At 46.3% G+C, this 24428-nt stretch overlaps 6 protein-coding genes across 13 annotated transcripts; 1 reads left to right on the top strand and 5 right to left on the bottom strand.

Annotated features, from left to right (window-relative positions):
• The first annotated feature begins 856 nt into the window (after positions 1–856).
• LOC117893205 (centrosomal protein of 135 kDa) lies at positions 857–10416 on the top strand. 2 transcript variants are annotated; one of them, XM_034799729.1, is made up of 12 exons: positions 857–1161; positions 1267–1393; positions 1450–1602; positions 1662–3069; positions 3133–3343; positions 3407–3522; positions 8783–8908; positions 9069–9222; positions 9292–9422; positions 9507–9774; positions 9928–10113; positions 10177–10416. In XM_034799729.1, the coding sequence occupies exons 1-12, from the start codon at positions 985–987 to the stop codon at positions 10336–10338; spliced, it is 3219 nt and encodes a 1072-aa protein (XP_034655620.1). In that variant the 5' UTR covers positions 857–984; the 3' UTR covers positions 10339–10416. The 2 variants fall into 2 exon arrangements, with proteins under 2 accessions (XP_034655620.1, XP_034655621.1); XM_034799730.1 differs by having other exon boundaries at positions 858–1161; positions 9316–9422; positions 10177–10415.
• Positions 4260–7269, bottom strand: LOC117893212. 6 transcript variants are annotated; one of them, XM_034799744.1, is made up of 4 exons: positions 5820–7251; positions 5420–5757; positions 4609–5349; positions 4260–4418 (listed from the first exon to the last, which is right to left on the bottom strand). In XM_034799744.1, exons 1-4 carry the CDS (start codon positions 6251–6253, stop codon positions 4408–4410), a joined length of 1524 nt encoding a protein of 507 aa, XP_034655635.1. In that variant the 5' UTR covers positions 6254–7251; the 3' UTR covers positions 4260–4407. The 6 variants fall into 6 exon arrangements, with proteins under 6 accessions (XP_034655635.1, XP_034655636.1, XP_034655637.1 ...); XM_034799745.1 differs by having other exon boundaries at positions 4662–5349; XM_034799743.1 differs by lacking the exon at positions 4260–4418 and having other exon boundaries at positions 4447–5349; positions 5820–6260; positions 6324–7252.
• On the bottom strand, positions 10401–11880 carry LOC117893213. Its single transcript, XM_034799747.1, has 2 exons — positions 10746–11880; positions 10401–10678 (listed from the first exon to the last, which is right to left on the bottom strand). Exons 1-2 carry the CDS (start codon positions 11764–11766, stop codon positions 10476–10478), a joined length of 1224 nt encoding a protein of 407 aa, XP_034655638.1. The 5' UTR covers positions 11767–11880; the 3' UTR covers positions 10401–10475.
• On the bottom strand, positions 11816–13851 carry LOC117893188. Its single transcript, XM_034799698.1, has 3 exons — positions 13700–13851; positions 11900–13643; positions 11816–11837 (listed from the first exon to the last, which is right to left on the bottom strand). Exons 1-3 carry the CDS (start codon positions 13719–13721, stop codon positions 11816–11818), a joined length of 1788 nt encoding a protein of 595 aa, XP_034655589.1. The 5' UTR covers positions 13722–13851.
• A 14-nt stretch (positions 13852–13865) lies between these two features.
• Positions 13866–18025, bottom strand: LOC117893206. Of its 2 annotated transcripts, none has more exons than XM_034799731.1 (6): positions 17830–18025; positions 17471–17743; positions 17024–17383; positions 16621–16951; positions 15424–16354; positions 13866–15369 (listed from the first exon to the last, which is right to left on the bottom strand). In XM_034799731.1, exons 2-6 carry the CDS (start codon positions 17737–17739, stop codon positions 14114–14116), a joined length of 3147 nt encoding a protein of 1048 aa, XP_034655622.1. In that variant the 5' UTR covers positions 17740–17743; positions 17830–18025; the 3' UTR covers positions 13866–14113. The 2 variants fall into 2 exon arrangements, with proteins under 2 accessions (XP_034655622.1, XP_034655623.1); XM_034799732.1 differs by having other exon boundaries at positions 17867–18024.
• Positions 18026–20586: 2561 nt separating this feature from the next.
• On the bottom strand, positions 20587–24428 carry LOC117893696 (protein disulfide-isomerase). The gene is made up of 2 exons (XM_034800385.1): positions 24181–24428; positions 20587–22406 (listed from the first exon to the last, which is right to left on the bottom strand). Exons 1-2 carry the CDS (start codon positions 24323–24325, stop codon positions 21070–21072), a joined length of 1482 nt encoding a protein of 493 aa, XP_034656276.1. The 5' UTR covers positions 24326–24428; the 3' UTR covers positions 20587–21069.

Below are 24428 nucleotides of genomic sequence, written 5' to 3'. Positions count from 1 at the left end.
TCGAATCAGTGATGATTTTGGTATGGAAAAGATAAGAAATCATTCCTGGTTTATATTTCAGCCCAGTGATCAGATGTGTTAAATTTTCTGTCAAACGAATCAGGGATTATAGTCCTATGGAAACGATAAGAAATCACTTATGTTTTATGTTCGAACTCAAACTTCGCTGCGAGATTTTCGCTGTTGAGTATTCATATCAGAAAGAAAATACTAGAAAAGCAACCGCTTTTATTCTCCACTCTCTCTTATTCACTCAACGAGCAGGGACTGAGTGCGGCTCTAGAGAAGGGGGGCGAGCTAAGGAGCGTGTTGGCGTGAGAAGTGTTGTAGATGTAGATGACAGATGAATAACAAATGTAAAATATGACAAAAAGCCGCTAAGGTACAGATGTAGTACTGAGTACCGGCACTAACCAAATAGTATAATTTATACTATTTTGTTGGTGGTACCGGGTATAAACGTTGTGACGCATAGGAAGCGTTTCACACGTCCCTTCTCGTTTTTTTTCGATACGGTATTTGTAGTATCTAATCGGCTGGTTTTCTGGTATATTTTCTACTGATTTGAGTACTCAACTGCAGGGTTGATTTCTTATTGTTTGCATGGAAATATCATCGCAAATATCTTTCGCAAGAAAATTTTTCGCATCTGAGTACTGGGCTTTACGTACGTCCACTTTCGAGCACAAATACACTATACCCTATTAATTCTTCGAGTACCGGGTATAAAATAAAGTTTATGATTTTATTTGGTATATTTACGGTACATTTTGAAAATTACATGGTATCAAAATATACCAAAAAGTATATTTTCGGTATATTTGGTCGATAAGTCAACAGTCACACCACCTACGCTACCACCTTTTTAACTCTTGGCGCATTATTTGTTCGTTTTTTATATTTTATTTGTATATTTTGCAATCAATATTGCAACTATTGAACTGAGTAAATTCAATAGAAGAAAGGCTTAGCCATCAGATATCCATGAATGGTTTTAACGATGGCGAATTCAAGGATCTGCGGTCCAAATTGGATGTCATGGGCTTCAATCAGACGCTGCCCGTCCTGGCCATTCCATTGGTTCAAGGAATTTTCGGCGACCTGGTCAAGACGACGGAATGTCTCAGGGACACAAAGAAGCAAGTTTCCGTTCTGCTAGAGGTACGAATATATAAATATGTTTATAGTAGCTAAGCCTGTCAAGATTACCATTGGGGAAATGGGTCAAGCGACGTTGCTAAGCGACGATTTGTTGTGTCTTTAAAGGAGAAAACCTGTTGGGAACTGGGCGTCGAACCCTACAAATGCGACAACTCCCGCCTGATAGCTGAATGCAATGAGCTCCACTTGCAGTTTCTTAGGGATCGCGAGGACTACGAGCTTCGCTTGTGTGGTATGTTATCAGGACAACTTGATCTTGGAAAAACTTTATAAAATGTTTGTCCTCAGAGTCCGAACGACGGGTGAGAGGTCTGGAGACAGACAAGGAGCACTTGCAAAGCCATAACGTGGTGTTACAGAACCAGCTGGATGCCTTGATCTCCAAGCAACTAGCTTCTTCGACGACAGGCAAACGGACGCAAGTGTCGACAACCCGCCAGAGTATGTTATTAGGTTCATCCACTGATAAATGTTTTTTAATGCTGGGCATTTTTTTGTAGCCAAGAAACCTTTTATAACCACAGTACGCTCGGGAAACGTTCTGCCCTGCGCTCTTGGCACTACACTGAAATGTACGAAATGCAATGCGGGAGTGTTTAAGGCCACGAACACCACCAAGGATGGGGTGACCGTCATACAGACCAGCGGCCAGGAGGAGCTGGACAAGCTGCAAAATGATCTGGCCACGTCCATCGAACAATTGGAGTTCTTCAAGCGAAAAGTTGAGTCGCGCAATCGGGAGATTCAACGGCTAAATAATATGCTGACTGGGGGACGGCCGCCCGCTGCTTTGGCCAAGGACTGTTGCTATAAGGAAGTGGGTGCCTTATCGGAGGACATTGACCTGCTGCAACGAGAGAAGAGTGAGCTTATTATGCAGGTGCGCGATTACCAAGACAAAATGCACAATGCAATGCAGAGGGCCGTAAGCTCAGACGAAGACAACCGGAAGCTTCAAATGAGCTTAGATGAGCTCAAACAGGCAGCCCTCCAGGTCGAAGAGCAAGCTAATTTAGAAATCGATGCCCGGGAGCTGGAGGTGAAGCATCTCCAGGACAAGCTGAAGCAGTTGAAGCAGCGAAACGAACAACAGTTCAACGAAGTACGTCTGGCGGCGGGAGCAGCTCCTTTTGCTGTCCCCTGTGACAAGCGTAATCTGAACGAACGTTTTAATTTGCTAACCCGTCGCGAGGAAGAATTAAATAGCATCATTGATAAGCAGAAGAAGAAGCTAAGCAAAATGCATTTCAAGATATCGGAGATGCAAAAGGAGGCGAAGGACCACAACCAAAACAGCTCCGTGAGCCTGGATGAAGAGAAAATCCGGCTGGCGTCGGAGCGGGACTTCTTCCAGAAGGAATATCTACGGATGATGGCCAGATCCGGTTCAGACTCGGAGATAGCCTTCCTGCGTGCCCAAATTAAGTCAAAGGACGAAGAGCTACGGACACTGCGGAATGAACTGTGCTCCAACAAACTTCAATACTCGCCCCAAAAGAGTACCCACTACGAGACCGTGCCTCCATCCACCGCCAGTGGTTCCAACTGTCAGACCAACAGCAATCGAAGCGACTGCGTCCAAGCGGCCATCGGGCGTGTCGAAAGAGAGCGCGACTGTGCCAGGTCGGAGCTGGAGCGAGTGCGCTGCGAGCGGAACATGTTAAGGGAGAAGCAGCTGTGTTCCGTTCAATTGCATGCAGAGGAGCTCCTGGCCCTTCGGCAGCGCAACGAGGATCTCAATGGCCGATTACGGCAGCTGGAACGCGATAACAAGGACCTGAACTTAGCTCGCCTTCCAGGGGAAACGAATATGGCTCTGCTCAAAGAGGACATAACCCAGCTAAGGCATCGTGTGGCCTCGCTTCAAGCCGAAATCGACGAGCTAAAGACCGAGAACGAACAGATAACGTGAGTCAACTATTCTATTGCTCAAGATGAGTAGCATTTCTAATCGACAACTCTTTCTGGAAGCATGCTCAATGAGCAGAATGAACGAATTATAGCCGACTTTCAAAGTAAACTGATGATATCCGAGCGCCAGCGACAGTCTGCAGATGTCCGGGCCAGCACACTGGACTCCAGTCGCGAATCCAACCGGAATGAGGTCACCCACCTGCGCAGTGAAATCGGTGCCCTGCGTCAGACCTACATTACCCTGGAAAATGAAAAGGACACTCTTCTGGTAAAACCCCAGAGCTCTGCTCCCCTTTCCACTATCTTCCGTAATACTTTCGCTATCTTCTAGCATCAACTGGATAGCAAAACCGAGCGAGCATATAAACTAGAATACGAGCTGAAGAATTGCAAGGAGAAGCGAAATTGTCTGGAACAAAGCGTCAAGGAGCTGGAAGACCAAGTGCGGTGAGTACTTATTGCTGAATACTTACATAAGTATGTATCTGTAAATGTAACACACAGAAGGAAACGTTTCCGACCCCATAAAGTATTTATAGTATAAAGTATAAAGTATCAATAGCCGACTTGATATAGCCATTTCCGACTGCCCGTCTTAATGAGCGCCTAGTTCTTAGAGACTAAAAGAGCTAGAGGATCCAAGTTTTGCATCCATACTTATGTAATATCACACTGGCACAAGTGTATTTCAAAATTTCGCTGCGCCTCCACAAAGGAAACAAATCTGTGACATCCACAATTCAGCAGACACGACAATCATATCAGATCCCCGAATGAAGGTCCGATTGGATCATTGTTAATGCCACAATGAAGAAATTAATTTGCAGTGGCTACCCCGTACCCCTTCCAGCAGCCTGCTTGTGCTTGATCATTCTGTCTCGCTAGCTTAAATCTACCGCGTGCAGTGTGCGGCTGGTTAGGACGGGGAAATATAAGTTACTCAAGTATTAGTTTCTCATCTACATTTCCTGCATGAACGCGACTGGTACGATTATAACTATCGCGAGTCATGTTTGATCGCCCCTCGGTCGCTTGTGGTGGGCCTGTGGATCTGCCTAGGATCCATGTCTAAGCGGCAAAGGCTTCGTTGTCGCTTGGGCCCCTTGGTGGCGCAGCCATTCCGGGTCTAGGGTCGAAAGTAGTCAACGCTGAATTTAATCTATCTGTCCATGTAAGCAATCTTCTTTAGTTTTCATATAGTTTGAGTTTATTTTAATTGTCTTATCGAGATTTATCTTAAATACAACTCATACATAAGTCGATTTAATAACTTCATGGCACAATCCCATCCCCCGAGGTTGCGAAAACATCGAAAAGGTTACCCGAATATGTCTAAAAGCCACCTAAAATAACAAAAACAAAATGGTTAATGAAATAACAGCCGAACTACTGCGATCTAAAAACACTAAGCATGCATCACAAAAGATAAAAAAGGGGAATGATGAAAGGAGACAGGCGGGAGACTCAAAGCCAGGCCCAGAGACTACAAAGGATAGTTGGAAAAGCTCGTGTTAACATTTAGGGAGGGAGTACCAGTGTGTAGATCATTGAGGAACTTTGAGTTGTGTCGCTCTCTCGTTAAATACCTCGCCAGGCTCACGCTTCGAGCACTGCAGTTGCTCTGGCCCCTCTGGTCCGCCTCCGTGGGCGTGTAGCCAGGACGGCAGACGCACTTGGCGCGACTGGCGTAGGCCAGAGTCGCTGTATTCGTCTGTGAGTGAGCCTTGAGTGGCTGCAGCCACTGGCCAGCCCCACAGGGTCCTCGAGTGTACAGCTTGTGGCACTGGCCGTTGATCTCGACCATTCCAGGCGTGGACTCGCAGATGTTCTGCTCCTTGTCGGTGTCCGAACCCAAGCCAGAGCCCAAGCCTGAGCAGTGTTGGTCCAAGTTGGTGAGCGCTCCCGCACAGCCACACATTCCATTGTAGGAGATGCCGTCGAGCGAAGGGCGTGCGGTGAAGTCGAAGATTACCACCTGATAGAGGGAGCACGGGCCCTGGGAGCCAATACGATAGCAAGAGTCCTCGGCCGGGAAGTACAGACGACTCTTGCCACAAAAATTGTGCACACAGGAAGTGGCATTCACTAGAAACTCGTTGGAACCGCACGGTCCCCGTGTGTACAAACGATAGCAGTTGCCATCGGCCCAGGGCACGTAGCCTTCCTTGCACAGGCACTTGGCCCGAGGAAGTAGCTGCAAAGAACCGCCTGTCGCCACCTCAGTATTGTCGGGTATGCGAAATATGTGTCCAGGTGGGCAGGGTCCCGGAGTATCTGAAATGAGGGGAGAACTGTGAATAAGGAGGGGGTGGGGGGACTACCGTGCTGTCAATTGTAGTCCTACCGAGTTCGAAACACATCTGCTGAGGGACATAGTATTGTGGCAGATGCTGTTGGCAGTCGCACCGACCACCCGGCATGAAAATGTGACCCGGCGTAGAGCAAGGTCCTTTGGTATAGTGCTCATGGCAGGAGTCCTCCGCTGGGGAGTAGTACGAGGCCAATTCGCCTGCATCTTCGCATCGGCACTCGGCCAGCCCTTCCTCGTTGCGCACCAGCAACTTTCCCCGGCTGCAGGGCCCACGCCTATGCCGGGCATAACATTTGTTATCTCTCGGCCAAAAGATCATTCCATCCACGCACTGCAACGGACGCTTGCAGGTGCCCCACCGGTTGCCAGTCCTAAGAAGAGGAAATTGGGACTGAAGTAATGATGAATGAGCCAAATCCCTCCGGAGACTCACCTCTTGGCCTGATCTGGTAGGGGGTGGAAATATTCTGTTCTCTGACACGGACCCCGCTCGTAAAGCTTGTGACAAACGGAGCTGGTCAGAGGACTGAGAGCAGTTCCTGGCGGACAGCGGCACTCGGCCGCAGGAAGATTCTTGCGCTTGGCATTACTTGGCGTGGGACTCAGCTCCATGGTGTCCGGGCAGGGATAGCCCAAAGTGAAGATCTTGAAGCACTTCTTTAGCGGCGTCCAATAGAGAAGCTGCCAGCCCCCGGACATGCTGGCACAGGGGTTCGTGGCCGGATCACTCCAGGGTGGCGGCACAATTCCGGCAGCCACCTGATTGCCGCCGGGCTGTGAGGTGGTCAGCATCAGCAGCAGGCAGGTAATCATTGTTGAGCCCGCCTGAAGGGCTGCCCAGCAGATGAGCAGCTTTCGTCGTGTCATGGTGGACCTGGAAGAGCAAGTTCAATAGTTTGGCATCAGCTGGGTCGGCGACGGCGACTAATGGATTTACGCTATTGTATGCCAGAGGAGGGAAAAGAGACGGAGGCTCGGCTCTCATTATACCGAATGATTGATAATTTTTCTCTTGTCGGGGCAGCTGTTAATAAATCAATTAATTTTTGCTGTCAAAGTCGCAGACACAGGCCCCGAAGCGGGCCTAATTTGAATTAGCCAACTCTTTGGGGCATCTGATTATCGGTGCGCGTGGACTCCAACTAGCCAGACCCCGACCGCGTGCCAGCGCCGAGACGAACCAAAAACCACAACAGAAAACCAGAGAGTGGTTCGTGCGCTGTTAACCATGACCCAAATCCCCATTTATCTTGACTTCTTTTTGCCTTGTTTCTGCTTGGCCAGAAATCTTCTGCTGCTCATAATCGAAGCGCCTTTGATGTAAGAGCAAATGACGAAACCTGCAACAGTGGCAAGCATTACATGGGCAACAGCAGCCGCAGCCGCAGCCGCAGAAGCCAGCCAAGCGGTGGACACGAGAAGTGCCACACTCTGCACCAGCTCCCCAAATATGTATATATTTCCGATCCATGCTGTTGGATAGTTGCGTGATTTCTGGCCAGTCTTATGTTGTTTTGTTAGCTGCTGTAAAAGCAACAGGTTTGGGATTCAGTTTGGTTTGATTTGGGGCTCGGGGCTCGGTTCACATCCAATCAAAATATTCCCTCTCCTGTGAGTCTTGGCTCGACACACAACAATGATTAGCGATTACATATTTCTTTAGGCACCTTTTGCAACTTATTCGTGAATTTTCAAAAACTAGTTATAGGGAAAAATAGCGTCCTCTCCACAATAACACATTCAAAACGCGGTCACCCAAACGATATACAATTGAATTCCCTAAGGCAACACCGACTCGACGCGACCGACCCAAACAATAGACCGACTGAGCCGTCCGTTCGCTCAGGCAGGTAAAAAACATCTGAGCCCGGCCAACTTTCTGCTGGTCTGCTTGACTCGCTCTTTGCGTCCAGCGCGCTCTTCCATGGAAACTACAAACGGCAAACTACCCAGGCAGAGCACCATAGTTTACTCAGAGATTTAGTAGCAATGATTTAACTATTTTGGACGTAAAGCCAACAGCAAGCAGCGGGCGTCAAAATGTCAGTCATCGAGCACACACAAGTCCATACAAGCATTTAATTACATACATATGTACATGTTTCTATACATATAAACATTCTCTTTCTCTTAGCCTTTTCGGTTCTGCGTCAGTCCGCGTCAGGTATTTGAACTTTGTTTAGCCTTAATGACTGACAGACAAAGACGTCGATGGCGACTTTGACTGGTACTTCATTGCTCTGTGAGCTGTGTGTTCTTGAGCTTCAAGCCGAAGCGCGGATGTGTGGCTACGTGCCTGGAATTCACATCTACCTCTGTGTATATCTCTGTGTCTCTTCTTATGGGACTACCGCCTGTGATAGGGGCAGGCTCTTCTAGTCTTTGGCATTAGTGGAACTCTGTTGACCGACGAAGTCTCTCTCTAAAAATGAGCAACATATTTTTGCCTTGTCCGTTTCTTTGTTATATTTAGAGTTTCGGCTAAGTTTTTATACCCGGTTCTCGAAGAATAAATAGGGTATATTGTATTTGTGCACAAAGTTGATGTATGTAAAACACAGAAAGAGACGTTTCCGACCCCATAAAGGATATTTATTGATGAGCGGTTATTTGTCAAATTTTACATTTTTTCTTCATCTGTCATCTACATCAACAACACTACTCACGCCAACACGCTCCTTTAGCTCGCCACCCTCCCCTAGAAACACACACTGCAGAGTCAGGGCAGAGACGCGGCAGAGGCAGGGGCAGAGACGTGTCAAGGGCAGAGGCCATAAACTGCGCGAAGCAGAATGTGAATGAGAGAATGTGTAAAAAACAAATATAAGCTGCGGGACGGGGTGGGTTTGGCCACTGCAAATTAATTTCTTCACTGTGGCTATAATAATGATCCAATCGGATCCCAATTTGGTGATCCCTACGGAATGGCGTTTAGTTAGTTTTCGGTTATCTTGAAATACACTGGTTTCAGTGTGAGCATACAGAAGTCTGGTGCCAAAATTTGGTGGCTCTAGCTCTTATAGTCTCTGAGAACTAGCCGACAAACAAGACGGACAGACGGACAGACGGACGGACGGACGGACAGACATGGCTTAATCGACTCGGCTATTGATGCTGAATAAGAATATATATACTTTACGGGGTCGGAGACGTTTCCTTCTGTGCGTTACATACCTTTCTTTGTGCGCAAATACAATATACCCTATTTACTCTTCGAGTACCGGGTATAAAAACAGTAAGGTACAGATTTGAACAAAGCTGCCATAATGTCCCATGAATACAAATAATTCAAAATTAATTGATGTATGCGAACCAGGTGTCCCATTATCCTTTTTAAGAGAGGATTGACAGGAATTTCTATCTATAAATAATTGATTTTTCACTCTACCCAAACAGCAAACTGAACAACAGAAATCGACAGTGCGACTCGGAACTGAATGATACTTCAACAGAAAGTAAAGCGCTGCGGCAACAGATTGTGGCACTTAAGGCCAGCCGCGATGAGGCCATAGCAGAGAATGGGTGAGCAAAAAAGACATTACCGCAGCTGAGATCGTAGAACTGCTTCCGCGCTCAGGCAAAGTTTTTCCTCACACAGCGGCGACTATTAATATGTAGTTTTTATGGCACTAATACAATGTATATGCACACATACATATGTTCACATTTCTTAATCGATCAGCCGCCTTATGGACGTACTCAGCGATGCCCAGGTGGAGGCCAGGACTCTGCAGAAAAAGCTCAAGGAGTCGGAGCAGAAGGTAGCAAACATGAAGGAACAGCTACACAAGTACGTCCAGGAGGTGAAGAAGGCAGAGGACCTGCTCCTGAAAAAGGTCAGTCAATCTTTGAAGTACATAGTGGATGAGAGCCAAATACTCGAGCCGCCTAGCTAATGCCGACAGGTGTGTTCTACTCGAACCTTAAAGGAAAAGGAGCGGGACGAACTCTTGGACAACTTCCACAGCCTCACTAACGAGCAGGTGGTGCTTGAGGGAAACAATCAGAGTCTGGAGTGCGAGGCAGCCGAGTCAAAGTAAGTAAACATTATGCATTATGCATTAAAAAATGCAGTTTCTCATTTTCTATTGCGGCATTGACTAATGTAAAATCGTTTCAGACGTCAGATCTGCGAGCTGGAGTGCGAGATGCGCATCCTCAAGGATCATCTGCAGTGCTGTGAGTGCAATCTGAAGGAGATGGAACTACAATTAACTGCCGCTAGAGCCACTGCGCGCGGCCTGGAGCGGGAGCTGGAGAATGTCCGCGACGATCTGCGCATCCAGAAGGTCGATCTTGAGGCACGCAAAGAGCTGTGTGACAAGCTGGATGTGGAAAAGGCGAAGCTTAATGCCGAGTTAAATGAAGTCAATGAAATTAGAAAGAAGGTGAGCTTTAGCCCGGTCCCCAAAGCTTATCTGTATCAGTATCCTTGCTAAGGTCTTAGTTTTCATCGCATGCTAATCCAAGCTTACTAACTGTCAGACTTAGTAAGTGCGTAGTAGTTTATGGTATCACAATAACTAGAATCAACTTCGCAGCTAGAGAAGCAATGCGAGAAGCTGCGCGACGAACTCCACCGGACGGCTAACGTCACCCAAGTAACCACAGAGACCACGTATCAGTTGCTGGAGAACCTGCACCAGGATCAGCAGCGTCAGGATGACAATGGCATCAGGACAAACAACGAGATGGATCGACTGCAACATCTATACCAACAGACCATGGTAAGCAAGCGTCAAGTAACTTTGATAGACGAGACTCATAAGCCTGTACTCTGCCGCAATAAGGAAAAGCTGCAGGAGGAGCGTGCCCGCTGCACTCAGCAGGAGCGAATGGCCACCAAGTACGAAGAGCAGGCACGTGAACTACGCAAGAACCTCGACCAGGATCGTTTCTGTCGGGCACGTACACGTGAAGTCAGTCCCAGGGTGCCTTCGGAAACATTGTAGCTAGTTCGATCCCTCTATTCTTTCCTTATGTTTTTTTTTTTATTTCAACTCAAATTTAATGTTCTTAGGGCTCTCGAAGTTGTATAATAAAGATTGTAAAAACGTAACTAAAATTTGTGCTGACACCAAGGCTGCTCCTACTGAATGGATCGGCTGTTTGGCGTGCAGATGGAGGCCAGACTGACATAGGTTCTGAGCATGCAGGGGCAGTGATTACATTTCGGCAAGCTACCGCAGTTTGGCTGCGATCTAGAGTCATGTTCGTTGTTGCAGAAGTCATCATGAAGATCACAGTTTGACTCTATGCAGGTGATCTCGGTGCCGGCAGAGCTACTTGACCCTGAGAATGTACCATTAATAGTAAATGCTGAAGGTGGAAAGTGTAATTAAAATGTCTTTTTTCTTACGGCAAGTACAAGTGCAATCGTCGTCATCTGTGGAATTGTTTCCTCCGAAGTCAGCATCCGAGTGACTGATGTCCGCATCGCAATCTCGATGGGTTAAGACCTGCTCCCATTCTATTTTGCTTCGACAGTGCTCAACAACATTGCGCATCCTGCGCACTTTTCCGCTCTCGTCCTCGAAGGTGACAGTGCGCGTACGCTTCTCGCAGATCATAATCGGCAGTCCTGTCTTAGCCTCAGCATAGTTAGGCTGGCTTTGAACTGGTGACTGCATGGGCGGATTAATTGCTCTGCCATCCGAGTACTGTTCATACCCAAGACTACCTGACGCTGCCTGTGACTCATGATAGCTGTCATTGGAGAAATTACGTCCTGAGCGTTTACGCCCTGTGCAATCAGTTGCACAGGACCCGTACTGACGAGTCTGACTGTGGCCTGGAAAACTTGAGTAATCAGGGCTGCGCTCAGCAGACGTACAATTATCCTCGTCATAACAGCTGGTAATTACATTCCGGTGTACGCGTCCTGGATCCGCCGAGCTGCCGTAGCTTAGCTGATACGTTGATTCGTAGGGGGAATGCTGATCGGTATTTTCGGGGACACTCTCCTGTAACTTCTCGGGCGACGAAGCCATAGACCGTCCTGGATACTCAGTGTAGCAAGAAGAGTTTAATTTCTCGACATTGCGGCTGAAGTCGCAGTAACATTGAACTGTGTGAGGCTCACAGCTATCCTCCCACGTCAATGGAGCACAAAATGGCGAAGCCTTTTCCGTGCGACCTGCTGTGCGCATTTCGAGATCATGATGCGAGGATACTTGATGAACAACTGTATTGTCTCCGTCGTAAGCTTGGTACTGTTCCTCCTTGTAGTCCTGGATTGCGTCCGTTCGTTGACTTGGACCAGGGGACACTGCCAAACACTGGCACTGCCTAGCCCGATGGCGAGGACATTTGCTACTGCAAACTGTGTATGCTTCTTCCTGAGCTCCCTCTGTTAGGCATCCTCGATTAATATATTTCATATATTTTTTTGTCTGAGCACTTTTCCTTGATGCAGCTGCTGGCGAATAGCTACCTTGAATTTGATTCTGACCTGCTGAGAGAGTCTCTTTCTGAGATGCAGATGTTACATCTTCCTTGACATCATTTGGCGACTGCCGTACGAAATCATAGTTCGATTCTTTGATAGTCGCCCCCGATATAGGCGACATACCGGTGCTAATTTGATGGCTGAGTTCTGGATCCGTTTGGGTGAGTGTCTCGTGTTTACTTCCCTGGAGATCGGTTTGAGTGGGTTTCTCTAGCGACTGTAGATCCGTTTGGGTTAACGTCGTCTCCTTCTTGATTGATTCTTCATCAGTCTGGACTTCCTGGGAAACGCACACGCCTCTGCTCCTCTCAACTTGATTATCAGGGCTGGACATTGGATCCTTGTCACAATAGCCAGGACCGCAACGATCGACATACCTTTCGTCCCCGTCCCCTCTTTCGTCATTTGCGGATTCCTCGAGATCTACATTCCCTTCTGGACGGACTCCCTCTTGTCCAGATTTCGGTTCACTGCCATCAACCTGGGCTTGTTCCTGTGCGTAGCGATGTTCTGTGTATTCTTCATCAGTTTGTGATTCTTGTGCAATGCAAACGCATTTTTTTGTGTGGCACTCGGCTCTGCCCCACCCAATCCTCTTGTCAGCGGAACAAATTGGATCCGTTTCACAGTAGCCAGGACCGCAACCATCTGAAAACCCATCAACCTGTGCGTAATCTTGTGCGAGGTTTGCTGCTCGCCTATCTTTTTCTGCGTTCCCGTTTTCCTTTCTATACTTGTCCATGTAGTCGCGATACATGCTATCCTTGCTTTCATCTGATTGCTTGTCCGCGGAAGTGGACTTTTCCATTCCTGTTTGGGAAATCTCTTCTCCAGCTCGAGCTTTTGACTGACGCTGGCGTGCGGCTGATAGGGACTTGGGTTCCTTTTTCATGGTGACCATAAGAAGCTTTTCGGAACTCTGGACCCTATACTGGTCTAACGAAGCCGAGTCGATTTTGGCTCCGCTTTTCTTAACCTTCTTGCGCATCTTGTCGTCCAGCGATTTTCCAGCTTTTGAGGAGCTCCGGCTCTTCGACCCGCACGGTTCCTCCGAATTACGCCGGCTTTTCTGTTTGCATTTCAGGGTACTAACGGGCGGAATGCATGAACACCAATTCCGACAGAAGAGCTCAGTGTAAGGATCGGTTGCCGTTCGCGGACTTAACGGACGTGAACTGACACATTCCCAGCTAGGCTGATACCGACAGTTCTGACTAGTCAATAGGGGTATGGGAACACTTGCCCGCAGAGCGCAGCATACACAGTTGTCATCATCTCGAAACTGTCGTTGTGCACCGGGAAAATAGGCGATGAATCTTGAGGGGTTTCCGAAATCACACTGATACACAGACCGTGTGTTCTGGTCGTGGTTGGTGCCCCTTTGCCGGCTTATGTAATTACAGCCGCCTTCAACCCGCGTGATCCTCTTTTTTATCAGGCCCACTGTGCGGTAGCTCAAGTCTTCTTGGGAAGATTCTGTGTCGTTATCTTGGCTTCGAGACAAGGACTGTCGCGCTTCGGCTTTATTATCGTGCATTTCCATATCCGACTCTGAAGCTTTGGACTCGACGGGATTTTGTAAAATGTTGTGGCTTAAGAGCTTCAGCTGTTCTATTTCCTGCTTGATCTGCTGGTTCAGCTTGCAGGCTTTCTGCTGGATCTGGTCCCGCGCTTTCTTGCTTGCAGTGTTGTTTTTATCCGCAGTGCGACGAAACAGCTCACGCACCTCGGTCTGGGTGTTTTTAATGTAGATGCGCTGGCCCTTCTCTTTCGAGATGCGTTCCTGTCTCTCGTAAAGAATGTGGCAGCCTGTGAGACTCGAGATACAGCGGTACATATTTATATAAATTACATGGTTTACCTACCCTTATCGCTTTTGCTGTTCATATTTACATTTACTTCTCATGAAGTATCTTGAAATTTTACAAAATTATATTATTTTGTGTGTCTATTTTAGCATGCTGACACGACTACATCGACTAGCCCCAACCCATTGGCTCCGCCCTAAAGTGTCAAGTGTGTTGCTTCGGCTATAATTGAATAAATATATTCTATTTAATTTCATTGTTTTAAATTGACAACATTTTGGTTCGTGTTCGTGTTTAGTTTAGGGGAAATATTGCAAGATGTACAAAAATAATAATCAAAACTTTCAACAATTCGTAATTCTCTAAACCGCATTTAGGTAATATACCTAGACTGTGCAACAGATACTCTCTTCTCTCTAAACACTAAAATACTATCCAGGCTACGAGAAAAGGAGAGGAAAGGAGGAAGGCCTAATCTTTTTTCGATAGGCCAAAGGAATCACTGGCCGCTGCCGGCTCAGTGAATCCGCTGCAACTGAATTGGCTGGATAGAGGGGTGCTCACATCGCGGCTCTCCCCGTTAAGCAGGTAAACCGGAACATTGCTGGTCACCAATTCAATGTTGTGGGCAGGGGAGGGCACGGCGCTGCTGTCATCCGTCTCCAGACCGTCTTCCTGAATTTCCAGCTCCATGCCAATCTCAGGAATTTGAGATTTTGGTTCTTTAGAAGCTGGCATTGGCATTGGATCTGGATCTTTTGAATCTGGCTCGGTCATTGATCCACGATCTGACTTTGGGGATGGATTTTGAACTTCAACTGGCGCCGTGTCCGAAGCTACGTCGGGAGCCTGCAACCAAATCTTCTTTTTTTTCTTGATGTGCTTCCAAACGCTGTGACCCCTTCGGCGTCTTTGCTTGACCTGACTCTGATCAAGCTGCTGCTGTTTCTGTTCCTGCTGATTATCCCCACACGCCTCCTTATCCGATTCACTACCGTTCACTGGATCCATTGACGAGGTTGATAAGCGATGAGAATTTTCGACAGTTCTAGCCAAGAAATTGAGATTACAACGTTTCAGTCTTACGATGGGCTTGGCATGCCGCATGGCATAATTCTTAATGGCAGTCAGGTTATTTTGCAGCTGCTCTGCCTCGTTTCGCATACTGGCATTAAGAGCACGTAGCTGTAGGCACCGCTGCCTGGCACTATTGACAAGCTCCGCTTGCCTCGGATCCACAAGATTGCGGTTTTTGGTGCGGTTGGCCAATCTCCGTTGCCGGAGATTCTTCCGCTGCACGCTCAACAGCTGGTTATAGAAGCCCACATGCTCGTTGGCTGCCTTGGAGAACAGGCGGCGATTGAAGCTGTAGACTCTGGCATTCACCTCGAGTTTCTCCATGTCAATGGAGCCCAGGGTATCGGTGGATGCTCTGAGTATCTGATATGGACTGGCCGAGCTGTGCGTAGACGCTGGAGGCGTGGGCAATTCCCCTCGCCCTCGGGGTGTAGCTCTCATGCGTGTGGGCGTGCAGCTGGAGGCATTGCTCGTGGTCGGCGTTAGCTGCGAGGAGGTGAGTTGGGCCGCTCTAGGCGCACTTCTGACCGGCGAGGCCTTGTTCCCCGGAAGCTTTGTAATCGCTGCGTAGCTTCCAGATTTTTCTTTATCACAATTGTTACTATTTGCGTTCAGCTTGGCGAACATCTTGGCACTAGCCTGAATGTGCTCTGCAAAAGATATCAGTCAGGTAACCGGAAATATCGAAAGTAGTATCTTCTTACCTTTAAGAGCCATCCACTTAAGAGTATCAATGCGGTCCACCTTGGAGGCTGCCATTGTCTCGTAACGTTTGATAGCTGGGTTCTTGGATGAGACTACGCTGGCTCTCGAGAAAGTTACGCCCAGGTGCTGGGGACTAAAGGTAACCTGTTTCTTCTGCATCGAATTCCCACTGCTGTTGCTATTCTGACTAGATGGTTGGTGGCAGTGGTGTACGTGCTGGTGCTGGTTGTTGCTGGCTTCGCTGCTACTGGCGCTGCTGCTCCTCTGAAAGTGACTATGGGATTTTCTATGGGCTGAGTAAAGCAGGTCGGTGGTTTTAGTTGTGGTTGTGGCCGGTAGCCGGTTGTCCGAGCAGAGTGGGCACATGGGCAGTGCATCCTTTTCCTGTGCTTGTTCCTCCAGCTCTTCTTCGTCCTCAGTTGTTTGTACCGACTGATCTACGAGATGCGGGGCTGTTGTGGACACCAGGTGGAGGCTGTCTCTCCGACAGCTATAGCTATTGACTATTCGGGGCACTATGTACGTGGTGGGTGGGACAGAGACAGAGATGGCAGTTGCACTTGGACCTCGCTCATAGGTCCTGAGGTTGGTCGGATATATGCGCGTGACGGGCACTGAGTAATCTTCCGCGATAGACTGACTGGCCGAATCATTTGAGTTTGAGTTGTTTCCGTCCACATTGGCTGGCACGTTGAAGTCCAGAGAGAACATTTCCACTTCATCATCGGAATCACGAAGATCCACAATCTCTATGGTGTTATCGATACCACTAAACAAAGCCGACGCTCGTTCACAGGGCTCCAGTTGGCGGGCATTCTTGCAGAGATTCTGGAGAAAGGCAGGGTGAAGCTGGCTGGACGATGGCGTTGGCGTCCTCGACCTAACGCTGCTCCACAGCGGGCAGCTGTCCTCATCATCCGAACTGATTACCTGCAGTAATCATGGAAATATTTGTATTACAATTATGGAAACCAGAGACATGTCTAGTGCCACCACAAGGTGGCTATTTTCGGTACTCAGCTAAGATTGTAGTCACTTTGGGATAGCCGAGTGGAGCCAGCCTCTGCCTGACACGCGACTAACTGCGCCGGCAGAGCCTATTGCCCCATCTGCTTGTCCGAATCAGACCTTTTACTGGGACATCATTGTTAAACCGAATGAAGAAAGTAATGGAAGGCAAACTGAACACAACTCACCACTTCGCTGGATTGCGGCGGTCGATTCTCAACTTTGATCGCCATATGCAGACTTGTGCAGCTATTCTGGCGCAGGTGATTTAGTATAGAACGCGTGGCCGTGCCCCGGGCACTGTATTTGGGCAAGTACTCTGCGTATTTGCTTCTTGTGGCCAATGTTTTCGAGGGCCGCATAAACTTTTCAGCGAATTCGACAATCTTCTCCTTGACTGCCTCATCGGGCTCAAGTCGTTGCCAGTAATAAAAGATTAGAATATATTCGATGTAAAGTTTGTCCGGCAGCTCTGCTTGGATCATTATGCTAGGCATGGACCAATGAGAAAAGAGGCGGCTGTAGAAAATAAAAAAAAATGAATAGAACGAGCGTATATAGAGAAAAACACAGCTGTCTTATAACTTGTACCTGTACAACACTGATAGAATGCTAGCCCGATTAAACAGCTTTGGTGCGGCAAGAAGAGTGCGGAGAACATGCTCCTTGTGGACGCCAACGCCGCCGTTGCCGTATTCCACAAAAAATTTGAGGCAACTGCTGATTCGATTGATGATAAACTCTTCTTTTTCGACAGGCTCTTGGGCAGAGCACAGTTCACAGGATATGTAGAAGGCCACAATATTGCACATGCGTTGGCGATAGGCATTTTCCTGTCGCACCGACCTGAATATGGTGTGAATAACATCAGTGAGTCCGGTGAGGATGCGTGCCAGTTTCCGACATCTCTGTGGCGAGTACTGGGCAATTTCAAACTCCTCCCGAATGGCTCTATCCAATTAAGTATCCAATAAATAATTTGAATAAGCACCGAGCTCGTTTCCCCTTCCACATCACCCTTATTCCATCCACACTCACCCTTCGTACTGCGGGAGAAGGCGCGCGATGCGTTTGTCGTAACTGTCATCGTTGAGTGCAGCTATAGCATCATGAATCTTTCGCTTAGTTTCAGTCAAATGTGCAAATTCCGTCTCCGGCTGGGGTTCCGGAGTGGCCGGCGATATGTACTCATTGTCGTCGGCATGGGCAACGATGCTGGCCTTATCGAAGTCGTCCAACATGCTGCTACTACTCTTTCTGTTCCTGCCGCTGCTCCTTTGCTCGCAGCTGCTTTGTGTTAAGCTCATAATTCTGCGAATGCAAATTGTTCAAAAAGAAATCACAGGTTAAACCCGTTATTGTAGTGAAAGTCCCTCAGTTTTTATTGGGAGACATACCCAAATCTGAATACGACCGAAGAACCGACGTACTTACAAGTACGCCTTATACTGGAAATTTCGACACCCCAAGGCAAGATACTAATACAGCACACATTAGATTGTGCTTAGGCATGTTACTTTTGTAATATGCTCTAGAAAGGTAGTTTATATATATACTTATTATACTTTAAGAGAAGCGATTAGGAAAGTGTGACCGCGGATTTATCGATAAGATACACCGCACGACCCTCAAAAATATACCAAAATATACATTGATCTCATTATATTGCTTACAATATTTAGAAAAGTATATAATGTACCGGATATGGGCACCCCATATACCATACATATACTGTATGGTTGGTGGCTTAAGCCTCCGTAGAAACCTAGCAATCTCATATAAACGCTAAAAATTATTTGTTGGGGATATTTTAGCTATGAAGATGATTTCAATGAATATTTACGGTAGGGAATTTCAAATTATATCAATTTTTAAAGTATATTCGAGAATAATCCTCGAGGATTTAGTCTCTCTTCTCCGTAATGATTTGTCTCTCTATTTGTCTCTTGAGGGATGTTTCACTCTCGCAACAGTGTGTCTTTATTCCATCCGTACGCTGAATTAAATCACACCTTGCGTGTTTTACCGTTAGAAACATAAATTGCATGGACCAGCAACATGCTGCGAAAAGTGATCAGCACTGTACCCCAACATGGGGACGAAATGATCAACACCATGATACCCTTGGGAAAAAGGATATCCTCGAATTGAGGGAGTTCTTGAAATCTCAGGCTCAAATGAATGCAAAAATCTTGTTAGAGGTCAGATACCGAGAATGTATCTCGATTGGGTATACATACATACATACATATGTACATATGTACATACAGTAAGACCACATATTATTCGTACACCGTCATCACCCAAGTTTGAACCCCTATAACTTGGCGTACGGTCAACGTAAACAGAAAAAGTTAATTTTGTATCGAAGATCAACATATCTACTATATTTTTAATTTTCTTCTATGGTATCCTTATTAAAATTAACTTAAACAAAAAAGTACTTTTATTTCGCACATAAATTATTCGTACAGCCGTCCGATCCTTTAAGTAATATTAAAATATTAAAGGTAACATGAACAGTAAATGGTTAACAGATTATATTGAACAGCAAATTAGTTGTATGAAAAAAAGATGAAATTTCAAAATAAATACGTTAGCAGAAACAGTGGTGTCCGTTTAACATTTTAAACATTTTTTCGGGACAAAACAGCAACAACTCGTGGACAACAACAACAACTTGCAAATTGCAAGCAAGAGGAACTGTGCTGCTCCTTCTTGCTCCTGGCTATTCACGTAAAGTTTTATGCTATTTTATGTTGGTTAACCTTTTTATACCCGGTTTTCGAAGAGTATATAGGGTATATTGTATTTGTGCGAATAACGGTTGTATGTAACGCACAGAAGGAAACGTTTCCGACCCCATAAAGTATATATATTCTTGATCGGCATCAATAGCCGAGTCGATAGAGCCATGTCTGTCTGTCCGTCTGCACGTCCGTCTTGTTGAGCGCCTGGATTTTAGAGACTATAAAAGCTAGAGCCACCAAATTTTGCATCCAGACTTCTGTATGCTCACACACACTTGTTGAGCGCCTGGATCTCAGAGACCATAAAAGCTAGAGCCACCAAATTTTGCATCGCGACTTCTGTATGCTCACACTGTTTCAAGTGTATTTCAAAAATGAGCCCCGCCCCGCCCCGTTCCACCTCCGCAAAAGGGCGAAAATCTCCCAATGCTACAATGAAGATAAAAGATTACTAAAAACGCCATTCCGTAGGGAATGACCATATCTATCAGATCACCGAATTGAGATCCGATTGGATCATTATTATAGCCAAAATGAAGAAATTTGAAGAAATAATTTTCAGTGGCTAAACCCACCCCGTCCCGCAGCTTATATTTGTTTTTTTGCATATTCTCTCCTTCACACTATGCTTCTGCAGTGTGGCTCTGGGAAAGGGGGGCGAGCTAAAGGAGCGTGTTGGCGTGAGAAGTGTTGTAGATGTAGATGAAAGATGAAGAAAAAATTTAAAATTTGACAAGAAACCGCTAAGGTACATTTGTAGTACTGAGTGCCGGGTATAAAAGTTGTGACGCGTAAGAAGCGTCTCACACGTCTCTTCTCGTTAGTTTTCAACTTAATTTGAAAATCTTCCAATAAAGGGATGTCATGAGGGTCTCTCGGTGTATTTAATCGACAATTCCGCGGTAGCTTTTAAGTCTGCCCTGAGTCTGAATTGAAAACCGACCCTTTAATCGTTTTTATCGAAATTATCTTTAATTCTAAAGTTTGATTTATTTATTTCTTTGATGACACATCCATTGAAACGAAAGAAGAGCTGTTAGTTTTCTTTATAGATGTTTTAGCCTGTGGAGTTTTCTTTCCGTATACATGCAGATGAAAGCAACTCTGAGGAGTCAGCGAAAATGGTCGATCTGCATTTTGAAATCATCTGAGAACTTCATTCCCATTTTTGTGCACACTGTAGCTGAAAGCGTATCCGAAAAATACAAAAACTGAGCTGAAAGATGGGATGATTTATCAATGTTGCCCTTTATCAGCAAGCTGATTCAGCTTCGCTTTTAGATACATTGTGCGCGAACTCTAAATGAGCAGGTCAAATTGTTATAAGTAATACGATAACTTAAAGTAAGTGTCCCCTGCATCGATCGATCTGCAAGGGTATTAGAAGATTTGGCCCTTAAAGTATTTTTTTCTGGTTTTAATGTTGTTACCAACTTTATTTGTTAAGTTCTTAATCAGTTCTTTCAATGATTCTAAAAATTCCAAAATAGAAAACTTTAAGAATTACATATTAAAATTTATCGCTTTTGCTTCATTCTTCAATAAAACTGAATTTTAATTTAACGCAATCCGTCGGAACATCTGAAGAGAGCGTTGAAAGTTGCGTTGCAAGTACAAATACAAGCAACAAAATTGATAATGCGAAGATTAAATGTGAGTGGCAAATGCTGGGATGGCGGTCGGGCGACCAGCTGACCCAATAGCCAAATGACAAAAACTCATTTGCTGGATTAGGAGATTCTGGCCGCGCACTGGCACAACCCATAAAAATAGAAATAAACTACAGAATGTACGTTGCTATTTGTTGGTTCTGTTGTTTGCTGTAGGGATGTTGCTGTTCATTGTTGTTGGATTTTCTTTTGTTGTTATTTTTTATTGTTGTTGGATTTACAACTCGTCCTTCTTGGGCGCTTCTTCCTCCTCCTCGGTCTCCTCTGCTGGCTCCGCATCAGCCACCTCACCGTTGGCATCGAGAAACTTGATGAAATCGTCCAAAGTTCTGTCCAAGTTGTAGTCGACGACTTTGTTGTCATCCTTGCGGAAGTACTTGATTGTGGGGAAGGATGAGATTTTAATGTTCTCCAGCTCGTTGGCAGTAGAGTCCATCTTGGCAATTACAATGTCAGTGTTGTCCTTGTACTTTTCAGCCAGCTGGTCATAGATGGGAGCCAGCTGCTTGCAGTGGCCGCACCATGGAGCATAGAACTCAACCAGGACGGACTTGCTTTTGTCGAGGGCGACGCTCTCGAAGTTGCTGGAAACGAGGACCTTGACGGGCTGCTTATCCCAATCCTCAGGCAGATCCTGAGACAGCAAGTGTTGCTTCAGTTTTCCGTCAAGGAACTTCTTCAGGAAGGCTTCAATGGTCTCGGCGGACAGATCATTAGACTCTGGCTTGTACTTGGCCATGTCCTCCTCCAGTTTGATCAGACGAATAGTTGGCACTTCCTCCTTGTTCATGCCAAAGAACTCAAAGATGCGGGTGTGATCCTCCTCATCAGACGAGATCGTAACAAACAGAATATCATCGCGGTACTTCTTGGCAATCTCCTTAAGGGGATCGACGTGGGCCTCAATGTGTCCGGCCTCCTTGGACACGAAGAACAGCAGGTGGGATTTGATGGAGCCTCCGAAAATCTTGGAAGCCGACTCGTGGTTGAAGTCCACAATCAAGGGCAGTGATTGTACTTGAGCGAACTTCTTCAGAGTCTCCTCGGTGAGCTCGCCTTCGAACACAGATTTCTTATCATCGAATGGCTTGAACAGGATCACATCATTGTTCTTTGCTTCGTACTTGGTAATCACATCGTCATTGCTGCTCACGCCGAAGACAAAGGAGTCCAGGGCATTGGCGGCCTTGGAAAAGGTCTTGGCCTCCTCAGAGTCGGTGTCCTTGAAGAATCCAATAATGGCAATTTCGTTTTCCTTGAGGAACTGCTCAGCATCGGCCACGCTGGACAGATCCTTGGCAGGTGGTCCAGTCTTCTTGGTTACCCAGGCAATGATGTCAGCGGCTTGACGACCTCCGCTGTACTCCACTGGAGCACCGCTCCGGAAGAACTTGAGTGTGGGGTAACCACGCACCTGGTACTGCTCAGCTAGCTCTCCTTCGACGGTGGCGTCGACCTTGGCCAGCTTGATCGGAGACTCCTTTTCGGCCAGCTGCTGAGCAGCCTTGGCATACTCGGGAGCGAGGGCCTTGCAGTGTCCGCACCAGGGAGCATCTGGAAGGATTACAAAACAGGGGGAGAGTGCAATTAGAAACAGAGTTCCGATATCTAAAATTAAATCGTACTTTTTATATCTCATGGTAATATGCATGGTAACGGACATTTACAGTTGGCGCCCAAACGGAAAATTCTAATTTTGGACTGTCAATTGTAATTGAAGTCGCTACATTTGACACGGATCTGGAGCAGGGCCCCATCGCACTTCGCATTGTTCTATAGCCAGCAGCTGTTTGACATTATGCAAATTCCACGTGGTGGATTCCCATTGCCTCAGCCCCAGCTGCAATTTAACACGCATCCACGCACACAGCCACAACGGCGAGATGACATAATGCCGCCTTGACAACGTCTTAAGAGGCCCTGCTTATCACCGGCTTGGCATGGCTTCGGGTGACGTGGCCGGGCCATTCGCCTTGGCATTGCCATTGGCACAGGCACACACAACAAGGCAATATTCGAAGATAAGATTTCTGATGCGGATGACCCGCATAACCAATAAGCAAGTTAGCTGACGTTGTCATTCACACACCAAACCCAAACCAAACGTAAACCCTAGCATAAACAAACCATGCACCGTCGCCATATTGGCGAAAATGGAGATGCCGGCCAAACATAACTGATGTTTAAGGTTGAAGAATTACGGAGACGGGACTTTTTTTTAATATCACTAAATTTTGTTTATCTCTGAAGTGTGTTAATTTGCGGGAAGATAAGGATGGATTTTTTATTTCTTCGCTGTCGGATACAGTACTTAAAGGCATTATGTTTCCGTGGTACAAGTAAAATTGGAATTTTTTTAATCCAAATCTAATCCTCTACATGGGACAGCACTGGCAGCCACAGCGCCGTCAAGCAGGCGCAATGAAAGAGTTGAATGAACTCTCCATTGCGTGGCCGCGCCGACGTAGAAAAGGGCACACAGAACGGAAACCAAAACCAGAATAGAAAGCAATAGCAAAAAACGCACGCATAAAGAATATCTTGCTTATCTAACCTAGATTCGAAAGAAGAGTTGCCCGACTACTTTTATTTACTTTTGTTTCTTTCTAATTCGGGATTGATAGAGCGGATGCGTGGGCACAGATTTGGCCACGCCCAGGGAAGCAGACAGCATTGAAGTTGCTGATATAAGTGAAAAATACAAAACAAGAATGCAATCACGAAGTCATAGGATCTGAAGCAGAGGGAGCAGTTAGAAAAATGGGCTTTTTGAAGTTAATAGTGCGCATAAGCATTGTCTCGATTGGCATTTAACATTTAGAATTTATGGCACTTTTATGGGAACTAAACAACAGAAACAATAACAACACAGTATTTGCTTGCTCGCTCTCACACCCATTCCCCTTACACACACAGGTGCAAAATGTACGCGTGGAAAAGAGATGACAGTTGCACAAACCAACGAAGAGAGAGGAAAAAGTCTGAGAGAGCGTAACTCTCATTTCTCTCTCGTTTCTCATTGATGTGAAAGATAAAAACGCTTAAAAAACGATAAAAGGGTTTGAAAAATAACTATAGACTTTTTCTTTCTTTAGGCTAAGCTCCAATTGCATTCCTCGAATTCGCACAGGCTTCGTATACTCCCATGAAACAACAAATTCTTTTGGCTAACAAATGCCACGCAGACATTTTTTGATGCTTCGTTTTCGTTCCACTTGCTCCCGGTCGAAAGACCACGTAGCCGCGAAATCGTATGAATCAGCCAGATTGAAGCGTCAGCCGGCGCGTAAATATACATATGTATTTACTTAAGATTTGCAATACTTACAGAACTCAACTAGCACAAATTCATTGTCAGCCACCAATTGCTTAAAGTTGTCCACTGTCGCAATGAGCACACCCTCCTCAACTTTGACTTCGCCAGCGGCCACGTAGAAAGCCGCGGCGAGCAGTGCACAGATTAGGAATTTCATCGCGGGCACTTGTATATGCTAAGTAATATGTTGGGGTATATAACACACTTCTGCCGTTGTTGCAAATGGTGGTGCTTGGCTGACTGTCAACAGTTTTTAGCTA

This window comes from Drosophila subobscura, chromosome J (genome assembly GCF_008121235.1).
Source record: "Drosophila subobscura isolate 14011-0131.10 chromosome J, UCBerk_Dsub_1.0, whole genome shotgun sequence".
Lineage (NCBI taxonomy): Eukaryota > Metazoa > Arthropoda > Insecta > Diptera > Drosophilidae > Drosophila > Drosophila subobscura.
This window is presented reverse-complemented; position numbering and strand designations above follow the sequence as displayed.

What these genes read in the sequence shown, in the direction of transcription:
- LOC117893206 (XM_034799731.1), bottom strand. Translation starts at nt 17,739, where the DNA reads ATGAGCTTAACACAAAGCAGCTGCGAGCAAAGGAGCAGCGGCAGGAAC. An exon ending in CTTCTCCCGCAGTACGAAGG is followed by an intron (nt 17,384 to 17,470) that starts GTGAGTGTGGAT and finishes TTAATTGGATAG; the next exon opens with AGCCATTCGGGAGGAGTTTG. An exon ending in ATTCTATCAGTGTTGTACAG is followed by an intron (nt 16,952 to 17,023) that starts GTACAAGTTATA and finishes TATTTTCTACAG; the next exon opens with CCGCCTCTTTTCTCATTGGT.
- LOC117893213 (XM_034799747.1), bottom strand. Translation starts at nt 11,766, where the DNA reads ATGAAATATATTAATCGAGGATGCCTAACAGAGGGAGCTCAGGAAGAA. An exon ending in CGATTGCACTTGTACTTGCC is followed by an intron (nt 10,679 to 10,745) that starts GTAAGAAAAAAG and finishes GTACATTCTCAG; the next exon opens with GGTCAAGTAGCTCTGCCGGC.
- LOC117893696 (XM_034800385.1), bottom strand. Translation starts at nt 24,325, where the DNA reads ATGAAATTCCTAATCTGTGCACTGCTCGCCGCGGCTTTCTACGTGGCC. An exon ending in ATTTGTGCTAGTTGAGTTCT is followed by an intron (nt 22,407 to 24,180) that starts GTAAGTATTGCA and finishes TAATCCTTCCAG; the next exon opens with ATGCTCCCTGGTGCGGACAC.
- LOC117893212 (XM_034799740.1), bottom strand. Translation starts at nt 6,253, where the DNA reads ATGACACGACGAAAGCTGCTCATCTGCTGGGCAGCCCTTCAGGCGGGC. An exon ending in CTACCAGATCAGGCCAAGAG is followed by an intron (nt 5,758 to 5,819) that starts GTGAGTCTCCGG and finishes TCCTCTTCTTAG; the next exon opens with GACTGGCAACCGGTGGGGCA. An exon ending in GCAGATGTGTTTCGAACTCG is followed by an intron (nt 5,350 to 5,419) that starts GTAGGACTACAA and finishes CCCTCATTTCAG; the next exon opens with ATACTCCGGGACCCTGCCCA.
- LOC117893205 (XM_034799729.1), top strand. Translation starts at nt 985, where the DNA reads ATGAATGGTTTTAACGATGGCGAATTCAAGGATCTGCGGTCCAAATTG. An exon ending in ACCGAGAACGAACAGATAAC is followed by an intron (nt 3,070 to 3,132) that starts GTGAGTCAACTA and finishes TCTTTCTGGAAG; the next exon opens with CATGCTCAATGAGCAGAATG. An exon ending in GAGCTGGAAGACCAAGTGCG is followed by an intron (nt 3,523 to 8,782) that starts GTGAGTACTTAT and finishes CTACCCAAACAG; the next exon opens with CAAACTGAACAACAGAAATC.
- LOC117893188 (XM_034799698.1), bottom strand. Translation starts at nt 13,721, where the DNA reads ATGAACAGCAAAAGCGATAAGG. An exon ending in GAACAGCAAAAGCGATAAGG is followed by an intron (nt 13,644 to 13,699) that starts GTAGGTAAACCA and finishes CGAGTCTCACAG; the next exon opens with GCTGCCACATTCTTTACGAG. An exon ending in AACTATGATTTCGTACGGCA is followed by an intron (nt 11,838 to 11,899) that starts GTCGCCAAATGA and finishes CTCTCTCAGCAG; the next exon opens with GTCAGAATCAAATTCAAGGT.